The 16539-nt window shown below is 49.2% G+C and overlaps 1 protein-coding gene and 1 long non-coding RNA gene across 4 annotated transcripts in view; both read left to right on the top strand.

Moving 5' to 3' along the window:
• Positions 1-12141, top strand: part of aqr (aquarius intron-binding spliceosomal factor) — a 42309-nt gene extending 30168 nt beyond the window's left edge. For both annotated transcript variants that reach the window (XM_084675342.1, XM_084675343.1), the window contains exons 32-36: positions 1826-1996; positions 5861-5946; positions 9201-9375; positions 10432-10548; positions 11618-12141. In XM_084675342.1, the coding sequence (XP_084531468.1) occupies positions 1826-1996; positions 5861-5946; positions 9201-9375; positions 10432-10548; positions 11618-11902 (834 nt within the window). In that variant the 3' untranslated portion in view covers positions 11903-12141. The remainder of the gene's footprint in view (positions 1-1825; positions 1997-5860; positions 5947-9200; positions 9376-10431; positions 10549-11617) is intronic.
• Positions 12142-13446: 1305 nt separating this feature from the next.
• On the top strand, positions 13447-15725 carry LOC146299692 (uncharacterized). 2 transcript variants are annotated; one of them, XR_014734152.1, is made up of 2 exons: positions 13447-13738; positions 15068-15725. It is a non-coding gene; the product is annotated as an uncharacterized LOC146299692 (long non-coding RNA). The 2 variants fall into 2 exon arrangements; XR_014734150.1 differs by having other exon boundaries at positions 13447-13768.
• The last annotated feature ends 814 nt before the right edge of the window (positions 15726-16539 follow it).

Here is a 16539-nt window from a genome sequence, read left to right as displayed (position 1 = left end):
GTTGCAATGTTTTGCCAATGTTCCCTCAATGTTCCATGGTAAAAGGATGTGATTATCAGGGTAGGTAAGACGGGGCTTTGAACAACATCACACCTTTTTGCCCAGTGTGTGTGGTGTGGGTCTGGGGTTGGTTGTGTACCAGATGCCCAGGCTTCAGGAGGCCCTGCTTAATGAGAAGCTCTATGGAGGCTTCATTAAAATTGAGTTATGCATCCTGTTTGGCCTTTATACATTTAATTTTGGTGACATTTTGAGGAGCACATGATTTTAATTTGTAGACCTTGTGCGTCTAGGGAGGAGGAAAGGAGACGGGGGGGGGGGGGGCAGGGGACTTAAAGAACATTTTTCGAACGTGAACGTGGATTTTAGGTGTCATCTTTCGTCACCTTTTTTGTTGTTGTTGCGGTTCATCTGTGATTAGGATCCATCTGATTGAGGGAAAAAATTCTCACACTGAAACGCTTACCATTACAATGGTCTCGCTCTCAAATTCAACTGTACATGACTGTAATGATACAGCACCGGTGATCCTTCCTGCAGCCCAGAGCCTCAGGAGAGGGCCACACACGGCCTGCTCCGCTCAGAAGCATGAGGACAATATTTTGCTTTCCATTTGCGAATATCCCCACCTTCTGAACTAGAAGGGTGCAGTGCAGAGCACATGGGCACACATCTACTACCTGAGTCAGACTTTACCTCGGTAGAGAGGAATCAGTAGTTTAAGACCGTTGCCTGATTGCTAATGCTGTTGTTGAGTTTTGCGAGTCAGATGAGCCTTTTAGTTCCAGCCCAAATCAAAATGTCTACTCACGTATGAATGAGAGGCTCCCTACCGGGAACACAAAGACTAGACCGGCAGGGAGAGGGAGAGAGAGCCATGGATGGATGGGTGGAGAAAGAGGGCGATGGGGAGAGGAAGAGATGGAGATGGAGGAAGGGATATAAAAAAGTAGAGATGCAGAGGGGAAGGGATAGAGAAAGAGGGAGAGGCAGGGAAAAAGGGGGGTAAGTGGAGAGAGAGAGACACAGAGAGGGACACAGAGAGAGGGACACAGAGAGAGGGACACAGAGAGAGAGACACAGAGAGAGAGAAAGAGAGAGAGAGAGAGAGAGAGACAGAGAGAGAGAAAGAGAGACAGAGACAGAAAGAGACACAGAGAGAGAGAGAGAGACACAGAGAGAGAGAGAGAGAGAAAGAGACACAGAGAGAGAGAGACACACAGAGAGAGACACAGAGAGAGAGAGAGAGACACAGAGAGAGAGAGAGTGCAGCCTGCAGTCCTCAGCTGGTGTGGGCCAGCCTGTGTGACCCCGATCCGGGCCCCAGAGGACAGGCAGCTCCACATCGCTCTCCTGCTCCTCCTCCTCCACCACACTGCTGTGGTTGGCACTCTTCCATGGAGGTGTGGAGGGACCAGGCGACGGCACATCTGCCTTGTCACTGGCGGTGTGTGTGACCAATGACAAAATCTAATTAGGCATCCCAACCCCCTCTGGGTTCAACCGCCGGCCAATGAGCTTGCATTTTGCCCTACACACACCCACACACATGTGGCCCCCAAAGAGGCCAGTTCTACCCTCCCCCCACTCCAACCCCACCACATACACATTCCAACCCCATCCTTACCCCTTACTCACCAGTCTAACTTCCTTCCTTCCCCTCTCTCCCTCTCTCTCTCTCTCTCTGTCTCTCTCTCCCCTCTCTCCCCCCTCTCTCTCTCTCTCCCTCTCTCTCTCTGTCTCTCCCTCTCTCTCTCTCTGTCTTTCTCTCTCCCCCCTCTCTCTCTCTCCCTCTCTCTCCCTCTCTCTCTCTCTCTCTCTCCAGAACCTGGCAGAGGCAGAGTACTCAGTGGCTCTCTTCATGTACATGCGCCTGCTTGGTTACCCCGGCGACCGCATCAGCATCCTCACCACCTACAACGGGCAGAAGCATCTGATCAGAGACGTCATCAACCAGCGCTGTGCGGGCAACCATTTCTTCGGACAGCCCAACAAGGTATGGACACAGACACACACGCACTGCCCACTTAACACTCAAGGATCGTACCCCATGCCTTTTTTTCTTCAACACACGCTAAAAAGTGAGGACAGATACAGACAGCGGCAAACATGAACCACAGAGAGCTCGACGGTGGTTAGGACGCACGCGCGCACTCCTCAGCTTGACGGATCACAGCCGCGTCACACAAGCATCCCCTGTGAAGGGGACACACGGTGCTCCTGTCAGGGCGAGGCCTCAGACACGGCCCTGGGCGGCCCAGACAGGTGTGCAGTATGTGCAGACCCCCCCCCCCCCCCCTCTGCCTAACTGTCCTCCTACACCTCCAGGTGTCCGCCGCAGAGGGCCTCGCCGCCTCTTCCCACCACCCCCTCTCTGCCCGTCCCCTCCTCTGTCTCACCCGCTGCCCTCCGTCCTCCCAGTCTTCCTTTTTCGTCCTCCTCATCCCTCTGTAGCTGTGTGAACTCCCTCGGGCACTGTTGCTGCCTCTCTCTGGACAGTTTTCTCTCTATCTCTCTCTTTCTCTTACCCTCTTGTCTCTCGTTAGGTTGGTTCAATGTTGACCTCGCTGGGATGACTAGCTGCTGGGAGGGAGGGAGGGAGGGAGGCAGGGAGGGAGGCAGGGAGGGAGGCAGGGAGGGAGCGAGCCTGTTTGGGGAAAGTGCTGAGCCACAGAAAGGTCACGCTGGCTGGCGCTGTGGCCAGAGCGCATCTGACAGCGTGTCACAACCGCTAAAACCCAACAAATGTCACCCACTCGCCAAGTCCTGTCTGACAACTGTAATTACACACACACACAAACAAACAGACACATCCATGAAGTCAGACTGGTAAACGCCACTAGCCGCACAGCTAAGGCTGAGAATAGTTCCCATACATATACTAACCAGATTCTGGTTAGCATATGTAACATCAGGGTTGGTGCTGTGGTTCTTCAGAGGAGCTGCGAGGAAGAGAGAGCAGACCCCCCCCCCCCCTCCTGGTGCTTCCCTTAAACACCCCCAACCACTTGCTGCTGTTTAACCCGTATCTTCTCAGTGAGTGAAGAGGTCACTTTGTTCATGCAGGATCACATTAATACAAACTCGATTTCCAGCCATACCCTCTCACACGCGCTCCGTATAGGGCCTCTGGGGGGGAATGGGGTGGGGGCAGAGATAAATTACATTGACATTGATAGAATCCTTAGGCAATGTGATAAGGTTAATTAGTCGTCTCCTCGTTGGTATTCACCGCAGGAGAAAAAATGGAGGGGAGGGGGGGTGTCAAGTCTTTCTTTCTGTCCATCTCAGTTTCTGCTTTCCAACTCTCTCTAACTCTTGCCTCTTCCTCCATCCCTCTCATCGTGACTATACTGTCGGTATAGAGCAGTGCCTGGCCCTAGTTGCAGGCCTTCAGACCCAGCCTGTCAGACCCAGCCTGTCAGGGCCAGCCTGTCAGGGCCAGCCAGGGGGCGGCTGGAGCGAGCCAGCAGCCAGGGGGCTAGTCTGAGGTCACCTCCCAGAGGGCCAGAGAAAGAAAGAGCCTCCATCCTCTTCCTCGCCCCATCATTAGCCCTGAGAGCCTGATGAAGAAGAATGACACAAATGAGACCGTCTGACCTCAGTGTCTCCATGACCCTCCCTCCCCCCCTCGTCAATAACCAAGATGGGCCTTGAAGAAGACAGGGGCTGGCGGAGAGATAGAGATTGATTGAAAGACAGAGCAGAGATCCAATCCATGAATATTTGAATAGGGAGGCCATCAGCTGAGACAAAGCGTGTCATTGTTGTCAGCCATAATGAGGAGGAGGAGGAGGAGGAAGGTGGAAGAAAGGGAGCCTCTCTTCTCCCCCTGTCAGATGTCTCCTATTTGTGTGTGTGTGTGTGTGTGTGTGTGTGTGTGTGTGTGTGTGTGTGTGTGTGTGTGTGTGTGTGTGTGTGTGTGTGTGTGTGTGTGTGTGTGTGTGTGTGTGTGTGTGTGTGTGTGTGTGTGTGTGTGTGTGTGTGTGTGTGTCAGTCACACGCACACGTGCTTTTGCCAGGATGCCATGACCTCTGCTATCCACTCCCTGGAAGATTTCTCATAAATAACTAAACACAATGCAAAACACTTGGCCCTAGGGAAATCTATTTTTCTCTCTGTTTTCTCTCTCTTCCTCTCTGTCTGTTCATCCACCCGCCAGCCCAGAATAACTCAATCCCCAATGTTGCCCTGGAAAAATGTTGGCTTAAACCATGTGGCATATTTGCCCCTTTGGTTTCTCGGAGCAGTCTATGATGCCAACGGGTGTGTGTGTGTCTGTCTGTCTGTGTGTGTGTCCGTGTGGGGGGTCCTGGGAGTGCCTGGCTATGTTAACTGAGCCGACAGATCTCCGCGTCTCACCACCATTGTAAAACGACATATTGTTGCTCCTGGTGCTGCACCTGTTCCATGTAGCAACAGGGAGACGGAAATAAGTCTGGGTCTCACGTCCTCCTTCCCCCCCCTCCATCGCTCTCCTCCCCTTTACCCTCCCATCCTCTCCGCTTCTCTCCTCCCCTCTTCATTTGATCTCCTCTTCGCTCTCCTTCCTCATCCTGTTCTCTCCCACTTCCTTCATCCTTCCCTCCCTCCCTTCCCTACACCCTTCATCCTTCCTTCCCTCCCTTCCTTCCCTACACCGTTCATCCCTCTCTCTCTTTCCTCCTCCTTTTTTTTTTTTTTTTACCCCCGTAAGGGGACTTGGAGGGGTCACGACCAGTGGGACTCCCCAGTCGATGAATAGTGCATTAGACCAATCAGGGGCCAGGACAGGATGGTTTATTTAGCGCCTCTTGGTGTCCTGAGGCTGTGAGGAGAGCTGGGCCCTTGTCCTGTTGATCCAGCTCTGGAGAGGGACAGGAGCTCCAGACTCTGTTCCAGCCTCCTCCCCACCAGGCCCCCCCCCCCCATGGCATGTCTGGAGGACGTGCTGTCGTAGGCCTTCTGCTCAGTGGGACCACAGCGGTGTACATGGGACTACAGCTAGATAGCTCTAGAGCTGGGATTGGTGTGACTACTGCTGGGTAGATGGGTCCAGTTTGAATTGGGCTAGGGGAGATACAGCATCCAGCACTCCATATGCCTATATACATCTAGCCTACTCGTAGTGTATGAACAAATAAAGATGTATTTATGTTTAATCCCACTACAATGACGACCAGTAAAAAGCCACTAAGGATAACCATTGATATATGTGGATGGAGTGGAACTTGCCCGCTCAGCTGTGTACAATCCTGGCCCTCGTCCAGGTCCAGTATGCAGCACTGTTGCGCAAGGTACAGTGACAACACCTAAGAAAGCCAGCTGTAAGAGAGGGCGAGAAGTCTTTACAGCGTGTCTTCTTAACAGCCTCTGGATTAGCAGGGAATTAAGCTGGCGGTCTAACACACACACACACACACACACTCACACACTTCTATCACTGTGGAGATGAATGAAAGTACCACTCAGAGCTTCTTCACTGTTCTTTAGTCTTCTAGAATAGCCCAAGCACTTGTGTTGTGTGTGTGTGTGTGTGTGTGTGTGTGGCCTTCTAAGCCTGATCACCCCCACCCCCCCATCAAATCCCCTTCCGTGTGGCCCAACACGATAAGAGTTTCAACCTACAACATCACAACCCCCCCCACACACACACACACACAAAAAGAACCCCAGATCCGCTGCATTTTAAAAAGTGAATGAAATCGCTCTCTTCAACGTTTTAACAAAATCCCTACCAAAAAAAACACCCCTCAGCTAACTCAGTGGTACCACGCAGGGCTTTTGTATGCATGTCTCTGCTATTAGCGTGTGAAAACCGTGTGTGTTGGGAGTGTGTGTTGGGAGTGTGTGTTGAGTAAGCAATGTGCGTCTCCGTAGGTGACGACGGTGGACAGGTTCCAGGGTCAGCAGAACGACTACATCATCCTCTCACTGGTCCGCACCAAAGCTGTCGGACACCTGAGGTAAGCACTCGTACACACACCAGGACCCCACACACCCCTGAAATACACACACCAGGACACACCTCTTTGGAATAGCTTCCCTCTCAAGAGACTGCTGTTCTCAAAGGGACTGGCTGTTGTTTTGAGCCCCTGTGGACTAAGTCAAGAGATTTTTTAAATAAAACGTCATTTAAAGGGTGTTTTGGGGGCTGTGGTGCCGACCGCAGTGTGCCATTGCGCTAACAGTTGTTGTGGGTCCAGCTCCACCATTGTGTGCCGATGATTGGGGTGAACACAAGGAACAAAAGAGCAGCTTGCCGATCAAAGGGTCGAGCTGTGAAACGAGCCGTTCCAGGCTTTAAAGAGTCCTGTTGGGAACCACAGACCCAGGATGGGGAGTGTGGCCTCACCCTCCTTTTCTTCCGCTTCTCTCTCTCTCTCTGTCTGTTTCTCTCTCCTCACCTCTGGGATTTGTAATGGAGCAAACGGGCCGTGGCTTTGCAGGTCTGAGATGGTGATGAGTCCCTGGCGTGTCTAACACCCCCGGCCTATCACAGCCTCGGCTCTCTTGAGCTCGCCGCCTCTCATCTCCGCCTGCCGCCGCCGCCTCCGCCGCCGTGGGAACGGCTCCTTAACCGAGGAACATGGAGTGTCTCCATCACTCAGAGCTGCCTCGTAGCCGGCCTCTCTCGTTCCTCCTCTCTTGTCTCTCTTCCTCTCATGCCTCTTCCATCTCTCTCCCACCCTCCTCCTCTCTATTTTATTCCTTTCCCTTCTTTTGGATTCCTTTCTCTTTCTCTCTGGAATTGAAAGGCTTCAAATGGCGCTTCGGCTCCATGAATAAATCATTGTCATTGCCACCGCCCGATGCTCTTGTAGCGAAGCGCCCGTAAAAGCCGGCAGAAAAACACTTGGAAACTCTCTCTCTCTCCTTTTTTCCGCCCCGTCTCGTTCCGCACAGAGATAAAGAGTTGAATTGATGGGGTTGAGTCGGAGCATAGCTGAAGTTGGTGGCGGCCCGCCGTTTATCTGGCTGTCATTCGCCGGCCCGCCCTGCGCTGGCCTGGCCCGCCCTGCGCTGTCTCCCCCCCCCCCCCCAGTGAGCCTAATACACAGGGCAGCTGGGGGCAGACGTGGCCGGGCTGTTAAAACGGCGCCTTTGCGTTGTTGGGGGGGGGGTCTCCTAGTCCTGTTCTCTCTTGACTAGAGTTCACTTCCAGACCTCACTGTGCTAGCATACTCCATGTACATTGGAGCGGAGGTCCTTCAATGTGGGACCCTTCTGAGAGAGGGGCCCTTCACGTACTCCTGTGAGGTGCATCAGGCCCCAATCAGATCCCTTCATTCCCATCCTGGTCCTCCCCTCTGTGTTGAATGGCCGCTGTGATGCCAGGGCAGCAGTGGTTCATGGGATACTCCCCCGAAGTGCGCTCCGTTCTGTCCCATGCTGGGCTTAATCTGCCGCAAACCCTCACGTCTGCCCCACACCCCTGCCGTGGTGACCTGTTGCCATGACAACCACGGTGACACGGCTGACCCTGTGACAAACCAGCCCAGGCTTTGACAGGAGAAGAATTCCTGCTGGGTTTGCACACACATGCGCGCGCACACACACACAGTATATAGATGCAGACGCACTCTGACATGTGCACACACTTTCATACACACACACACACACACAGTATTCATCCACAGTGGCCTGTCATCTCAAAGGATGACCCAGGTGGGGGTCTCTTAACGCAGTGGTGTCCCCAGGCTACGAAGGCTCCCCATTGGTCCTTCTCCCACCAGGCCTTGCGCCGATTGGTAGGCTGCTGTGCTCTGTTACTGTGGTCTTCCTTTGGGTAGCTGTCCACCAGAGGACTTATAGTAAACAAGTCATACACACACACACATACACACACACACACACGTTTGGAGACAGAAAACCGCCGGATATGGAACATACCCACAGTATTCTCCCTTTCTTCTTCTCTTTCAAAATCCTCATCAAACACACACAATAATCTTCTTAATCTCATGGTCTTCCCATGTAGGCTAGCACATTCTGCATTCTGGCACTGTTTAAATGTAGCTTTGCATCTGTGTTCCTAAGCTTTTTTCAGACGGTGCCAAAAGATTGTTTTGAATCTTACCTTATCCCCTTCTGAATTGGCCCAAAACCCCTTCAGAATGGTCACGGTAGTACAGTGTTTGTGGTGTAGCTCTTAACTCGACAGGATCAGGAACAGATAGGCGTGAGGGGGAGGTAGGAAAAGGGGAAGGTAGATATGTTAGCTCTGATAAACAAGATATATTAGCCGGCAACTCGTACATCTATAATGATCTTCTGCCTGTCTGCATTTGGACAGCATCTGTGACAGTGGAGCACTGTGCTTCCAGCAGCAGGAGAATCTCCTCTCCCCACACTGGAGGGGCGTGGCCACCCGGGACATTTACATGGCTGGCCCCCCCACATTTCTGATTGCTTACAATAAAGAAAAATGAATTTATATATATGTGTGTATGTGTATATATATATATATATATAACTATATATATATATATATATATATAACTATATATATATATATATATATATATATATAGTTATATATATATATTGTTGTGGCACTGGCCCCTCATTATAAGATAGGGACCCCCCAAAGATCTAATTCTCTGCCCTGCAGTGCAGACCTGGGACCAGCCTGTGTGTGTGTGTTCAGAAGTATGGTTTTATACGCTGCTGCTTAGCTGAAGCACACAGGACAGGCCTGCTGCGATGCTCACTGTTCCCAGGAAAACATCTCTCTTATTTAACACACACCCACACACAACTGGGTATTACTGCCGCATATGGAATATTCCTGGAATATACTCTGAGAGGGGGGTTAGGGGGGAACTATTTTCTCAAATCCCTTAAATCTCTCGGATGGGAAGAAACGTAACCATCTCCTCTCTCTCATCCTTCCCTCTCCTCCCCCTGTTCCTTCCCTTTCTCCTTCCCCATCCCTGTCATCTCTGCTTTGCGTCCCGCCAAACCCCTCTTTTGTTCGCCGTCATTTCACTCCTTCACCCCGACTGCTCATCTGCCTTTAAACCCCCTCCTCTCTCATCCCACGCTCTTCTCGCCTCACTGTCCTCTCTCTCACCCCCTTCCTCCTCATCCCCTCACCTTGTTCATTTCTCTCCTCTGTTCCTCTCCATCCATGGAATGAACCCCCATCTCCCCCCCCCTCCTGATTCTCCCTCCCCCTGTGTGTGTCTCTCCCCCCTGTGTGTGTGTCTCTCCCCAGGGACGTGAGGCGTCTGGTGGTGGCCATGTCCAGAGCCAGGCTGGGTCTCTACGTCTTTGCGCGGGTGGCTCTGTTCCAGAACTGCTTCGAGCTCACGCCGGCCTTCAGCCAGCTCAGCGCCCGGCCCCTGCAGCTGCACATCCTCCCCCACGAGTACTACACCCAGGAGCAGCCCGTGAGTACACACACACACCTGCACATTTACGTACACACGCAGGCACACACATGCACACACACACACGCACGTATACATATGCACCCAGCCACATTGCTGTTGTGGACATTTTGACGTACTCTGTCCACACAGTCAGAGGGTCACACACAGCACACACACACACACACACACACACACAGCACAGTGAAGACTCTGGGTGCATCTCAGTGCCCATCTTAGCCCCTGTCTGTTCCCCTTCATCACAACATCTGATCCTCTCTCTCTCTCCCCTCTCCTCTGTCTATGGCTGTGCCATATACCCAGTCTGTTCACCCCAAGGTGTGGGTCTGGGGCTGGCAGGCTGGCTGCAGTCTGGGGGAACACAGGCTATATTTAACCCCAAAAGGTCACCCGGCTCCCTGTCACAAATCTCCCCAGCGTGGTGTGAGACTGCCACTGTCTCTCTGAGTGTGCATTCCTGTGTATCATCGACGCCCTTGTGTCTGGCTTATGTGTCTAATAGAACTACACAGAAAACCCCTTCTCTCCAATTCTCTCTGACATTGTGTGTGTGTATTACACCCGGGGGGGGTAACTTGTTTGGGCACACACACACACACACGTGCCCTCTGCTTAGCCCCATGCCGTGCTGTACCCAGCTAGACCATGACTGCCCACATACCCCATTCTACCCACCGGGGTCAGGCTTTACGATGTGTTTATAGCCTTCACCTTCACAGTAATCCAGCGCTGTTTACTTCCGCTGGCCAGGGCGCACCTCTGCACCAGCACGCTCCATTACACATGGAGCTATTTACATGGACGGAGCTGGTGATGGGCCAAGGCAGCCAGTTTAAACAAGAAGTGGCTGCTGTCATTAATCTTGGCCTGTTTAGTTCCTCTTTCCTAAGTTGTTTTCCCAGCCTCACCTGCTGCCCCCCACACACACACACACACACCAGTCCCCCTTCCACCTTTCTACAATTTGAAGAACTGAGTAATGTTATTCATATATTTTGTGTGTGCGTTTCTGCCTGTCTTTCTCCCCCAATCTCTCCCTCTCATGCTCCGTCTCAGAGAGAAGAGGGTTCTAGACAGGGGGAGCGTGTGATCAAGAACATGCCAGAGATGGCCAACCTGGTGTACAACATGTACATGCACATGATCCAGCAGAGCACACAGCAGTACCGACAGGTAGGACCAGAGCACTCTCTCACACACACACACACAGCAGTACCGTCAGGTAGGACCTGAGCACTCTCACACACACACACACAGCAGTACCGACAGGTAGGACCAGAGCACTCTCACACACACACACACACACAGCAGTACCGACAGGTAGGACCAGAGCACTCTCACACACACACACAGTATTGTCCTCCACCATACAGGTGTATTGTCCTCCACCATACAGGTGTATTGTCCTCCACCATACAGGTGTATTGTCCTCCACCATACAGGTGTATTGTCCTCCACCATACAGGTGTATTGTCCTCCACCATACAGGTGTATTGTCCTCCACCATACAGGTGTACTGTACTCCACACATTATATTACAATGGATAATAATATACCTCTACTGCCACAAGTCATGTTCTTTTTTGAAGTAAGTCTTTTTGTACACCTGAAACCAAGCTCTTTCAGACTTCTGGTTCTTAAGTCTTCTCTCCTATTTACTCCCTCGCAGCTATTTTGGACTGTGTTTTTCAGCCTTAAAATTTTAATGCAGTGCCGGAAATAGGTCAGATTCAAGCAAATTGTTTTAGTCCAGCATGCAGAGCCCTAGCAGGCCATAACCCTAACATTTCAGATGAGGAACCAAAACCAGTTTTTTAATTAAAAGAGTAAAGCCCGCTCTCTCCTCACCCCAGGGAGAAGGAGGGGGGGAAGGGTGCTGTGAATACTCTCCCGGACGACTGCTCTGGTTCTGCCCTCTGAGGAGAAGGGAGGGAAACAAAATAGAACAGGACAGAGGCAAAGATGGGGGAGGGGGGAGGAGAGGGGGTGATATGTGAGTTAGGAATGTTATGGTGTCTGACATGGGAGTCGGTATCTAGACAGTTCTTATGATCAACAGTGATGAACAGTAGAGCCTAGTATTGGGTACAACATGACACAAGCCCAGGGTGGAGGAACTATGACATCTATTTTTTATGACTCTGACACGCACAAAAACAAATCCTGTCGTTCTTCTCCTCGACCCGATCTTCCTTTCTCTTTCTCCCCATCTTTCCTCCCCTCCTCCCTCTGCTATGTACAGCAACAGCAGAATCTGCTGCCCCCTCCGCAGCAGATCAAGGAGGAGGAGGCCATGACAGAGGCGGCCGAGGCCGAGCCAGAGGCCTCCAAGCCTGGGGAGGACAAGGTGGAAGAGCCCATGGAGCAGGGGGAGGACCAGGGGAAGGATCAGGGGAAGGACCAGGGAAAGAGCCCTCAAGACACAGCAGGCAGCCAGGAGGAGAGCGAGGAGCATCCCAAGATGCCTGAGCACCCTGGCCGGGACAGCGACAGTGATGGGGACAGCGGGGAGGAGCCAGAGTCTTAGAGAGCCCACTGACTGAACAGCAGGGTTACACAGGCCCTCACTGAATGGAGGCACCTAACTGGGACTTGCTCAGAAGGAGAATGTGGCTTGTTTCAAATGATTCAGCTTTATTTTCTGTTTTCAACGGAAGCCATGATGATGTCATAGAAACATCGAGTCTTTTCATAAAAACTGAGATGAGAGATGAGATATTTTGTTTTGTAACCTTTTTTTGTAATAATAAAATCAAGTGAACTTTTGAGACGTGATTTTCAATGTGTTTGATTGCCAGGCACTCCCAATGTGTCACACACACAACCTTCATTTGTAAACCTTGTTCAAATTCATGGCTATCTCTAGTCCATTCACTCCAGCCCCCCCACCCCCCTCCCAGAGCAACTAGGATAGGCCAATCTGCCCACAAGCAACTTCAGTCTTCTAGCGATTTACATCAATTCACAAATTTCAAAAATCAGTTTTCTATTTTTTGGTGTGTGTGTGTAAGCATGTATTGAAACGAAATTTGATTAACACTCCACTTAACGCTTATTCCATTTAAAGTCAATTACTCTGCCTTCTTCTGTTGTTTTTAATGTTGTTATATTATTCATCTGCTTTTAATGTCTTGTGTACCCCTGTACGTTGTCCTTGAGTGCTGAGAAAGGCATCTTAAATAAGATGTATTATTATTTTACCCACCAAACTGTCGTTATTCAGCTATGACAAGGTAAACTCGGTTTTGCATTCTATGACCCCTTTAACAACTCCCACATGCACACACACACACACACACAATTAACAGTTCACACTTACACACTCCTTCACATTAAACCTGGACCTGAACCTAGGCATTAAAGCCTTCCTGTCTAGAAGCATGTGATCCAAACACACACTTAAACAAACACTCAGAACTGTACTTAAAAACATGGACAGTTGGTGGGTTGGTTACTGTCTGGCCTCAAGTGTTTGATTAAGCAATAAGCCCCAAGAGGCCGTGGTTTACACTGATTTTAAAACAGGTAAGGGGAGTTGTTAGGCACGACGCGAAGCGAAGTGCCGAAAACCCCCTTACCTGTTCTAAAATCAGCGTAAACCACGGACTCGCGGGGCTTATTGCTTTTCTAAAACTGTTACTACAAATATTTGATATGGTTTCATCAATAAAAACAATTAGAAACTAAATAGTTTAATAATAAACCTTCATTCTTCTGCTACTACTAAGTATAGTTCCTACATAAATCGTTGCCACGCAACAGACAGGTGGACATCTTTTCAATTAGAAATATTCGATGTTCAGTAATATGGAATGTTAAAGAATGTTATGAGGACAACCTGTGAGGTTATGCTGGATTTTACAATGGCATGGAATGCGATATAGCCAATCACAATCAAGGATGGGAACAACCAGTTTTAGAAGCTTTGTTGAGTCCCGGTAGAGACAATTAACAGTTGGCAAAATGGAATGATAAATCTTGTGCACCAGTGTCTGTTTGTAAACTGCACATAAACAGTAACCTATGGCAACCATGGAGCACATGAATCCACACATTGTGTCATATCCTGTCTGTGAAAAGGCAGCAAATTGCTAAATATCTGTTTTCTAGCAGCTGGCCTCTCTGGCATCCAGTAGCCTAGAGTATCTTGTTGTGGTAAATTAAAGTTAACTAGTGAGAAGAGGTCTCTCATACTCTCGGACTCTCTCCCTTTTTTCCTCTCTCTCGCTCTCTGCTCTCTGTCTCTCTCTTTCTCTCAGCAGCAAAACTGACTGGAAGACTGAAAGGAATATCCTCAGCCAAGAAGAGCAGGAATTTTGTACTTCCTCGTCCATCCAGTCCATCTATCTCTCCACTTCTGAAGGTGAACATGTCTTTTATACTCACACGCCAGGTATTCTGACAGGTTTACATACCGTTCTGCTTTCTCCTGTTTAACCATGGCCACCGGTTGATTGTCTTCTACAAACTAACTGCATGCACTAGTTATGTGCAGAGGCACAGTCCTGCTGGCATAGCTGACAAACATTGATTTGTAACACATTGTAAGTTATTTTCCAGTGGTTGATTTGCTAAACTTGTCACATACAAATGCAACTTTTAAAAGCATTGTAGCATTGTGTTTTGTTTTTTGTTTTTGGGGGGGGAACACTTTTTATAATAGTATACTCAGTAAAAATAGTTTTAATGTAAACAATTTACTTGTGGCCATGAGTAGTGTGTAGGGCTTTTCTGAATGGCTGTTGTGCCTGGTTCTTTAACATCCCCCCCACCTCCACCCCTCCGAGGGGTGGTGCCCTAAAAGCACGAGATCACCTCGAGATTACCGACCACAGCCCTGTCCAATGACACGGCCATAACAGGATATGACATGAGGCCGGACCACAAGGAAGTGTGGCCAGTGGTTTCTTAAAGCTATAGCAACCAGGCCTAATCAAACTGGTGTTGCTTTTCAGAACATTAGTCCTAGTTGCGCTTTGACAAATGGGCTTCAGGCTAATTTACTGGAACTTGCTGTTATTCTCTGCTGATTATCCAGCCAAAGAAATATATCCTCAAAATGTGAATAACACAGAGTGTATTGTATATTTTTAATCTTTTGGAGCATGTCTAACCAAATTGTGGTTTTGTTATCAATACCTTTCAGTATTAATAGTATATCCCTAGCATAAACCTCCATTATGTTTCCATCTATGTGAGCTGTTTGAGGCTACCAGGGTGCTAGCAGGGTGGCAGGTTAGCCATGCTCACTCTCAGATATACTGTTCACCCTCAGGGCATGGAGGGGTTGGCAGGTCAGTGGGCTAATGTGATGGTTACAGCAGTAACGAGTGCCAGCTTATCACACTTTGTCAAGGCCACCACTAAACCCTGACAAGTACATCCAGATCATCACCAGGGCACGTTCCAATCGGATAATCTCTCCACAAAGGGGCGTGTCACAGTACCTCTGCCTGGGACCTTCTGGAAACGACACAGAGTTACTCCATCAAATATGTATTATGAGGATCTGGGATTTTGTAGCACGGGTCTACAAAAAGGACAGCATATATATGAATGAATGACTTCAATTTTATGATTACTTGACTGCTTTGATGTCATCATTTTCTCCTCTCCTCCCCCTTCTCTCCTCACCCACCTCCTCTCCCTTGTCTCCCCCCCTCCACCCCACCCCCTTTCTTCTCTCCCCCAGACCAGGATGGCCAGTTGTGGCTCTTGTTTCTGGAGCATTGTGTGGCTAGTGGTCCTGCTGGTCCTGGCCTGGCCCATAAGCATCATGCTGGGGAGCCTGTACGGCCTCATCACCCCCCTCACCACCTGCGTGGGGCTGGACCGCCTCTCCGACCTGCTCCTGGAGGGCGCCAACCTGGGACGTACCTGTGCCCAGAACATGAGACACGGCAAGCCCCTGTGTTGAGTCCAAGTTGTCCTGGACCTAGTACATGTCTGGGTGGACACTATGGGGCTGTGTAAAGCCCCATAGGAGAAGGCTTCACTGTTCATGCATAGAAACTATGTTGTTTGTAACAGCTTCAGGGGGATGGGATGTGGGTTTGAATTGTGTCAGTGAGCCTCTAGGAAACTTGCCCTGACCAAACTTTTAACAATGTAAAGGACTAAATTCCTCTTGCTCAGTAGTCTGTCAAACACAAATTAATTGTTAATTAATTTAGCTTGGGTTAAAGTCAAATTTGCTTTTGTTTTTGTGGCCTGTATTCTCAGTTTCATTCAGGATGACACTGCATAGCGTAGATAAGAATGTTCCATAGCTCAATGTTAATAATGGAGCCATGATGGATAAAGCTGGATTCAAATGTATAATGCGATTAAACTGTTTGGAACTTGCACAATTTCTGTATATGTGCTTTTATTGATTGGAAAGTTTGTAATTTAACAAAAAAAAACTATACCAGTTTTTTGGGTGAACTATGCCTTTAACTCTACAAAATCCTGTAACTTCCTTTTCAGTAGTGTTGTGTCAGCGTTTTTCTCCCCCTTAACACAGAGGGGAATTGTGTTATATTGGTAGGTGAGAATGTAATTTTCTTGGAAGCAGACGAAGAAATGGGGATTCATTCGAATCACACCTCACAATGCACAGGGAATGGTAGCTGATCAGATTTATGACTCAATCAGAAACCATCAAACTTTACATCTGACCTTAAGCCCAGTCCTGTATTATAATGGAATGCCTTAAACTGAAACAATTCTCCACTCTGTTCTTTGTAACTCAGCAAATCAATGGAAAGGTGACAGCTATTTGTGCTGCTATTGTATTGTATTATATGTATGTTGTATTGTATGCTACTACGTAGCTGTTGTTTGCCATGACACAATAATTGAATTGTCGATAATTACCTGTTGTAACCACATCACATTTCTTAGACTTCAACATGTCACCTTTCAATTATTTGAAATTAAACTATTCTTTGAAGCTGTATCCCGACCGATTGAACTTGAAATATGGATTCAAGTTTACGCTAACTTTATGTATGTTTCCAAGACTGACTACGACCTTACTTTTTCCTTCTCCATCGCTAAAAAGGGCACCTTAATCTTGCGTCATGACGTCAGGTCGAAGTCCACCAGGAGCGTACTCTTTTCATCTCCCTGTGTTCCTGTGGAGAAGGTTGAGAGGGAGAATACATGAAACTGAATTCTTCT

This window comes from Hypomesus nipponensis, chromosome 3 (assembly GCF_054491055.1).
Source record: "Hypomesus nipponensis isolate SF chromosome 3, ASM5449105v1, whole genome shotgun sequence".
NCBI classification, from domain to species: domain Eukaryota; kingdom Metazoa; phylum Chordata; class Actinopteri; order Osmeriformes; family Osmeridae; genus Hypomesus; species Hypomesus nipponensis.
The sequence above is the reverse complement of the archived record's forward strand: the minus strand, read 5'-3'. Positions and strand labels throughout refer to the sequence as shown.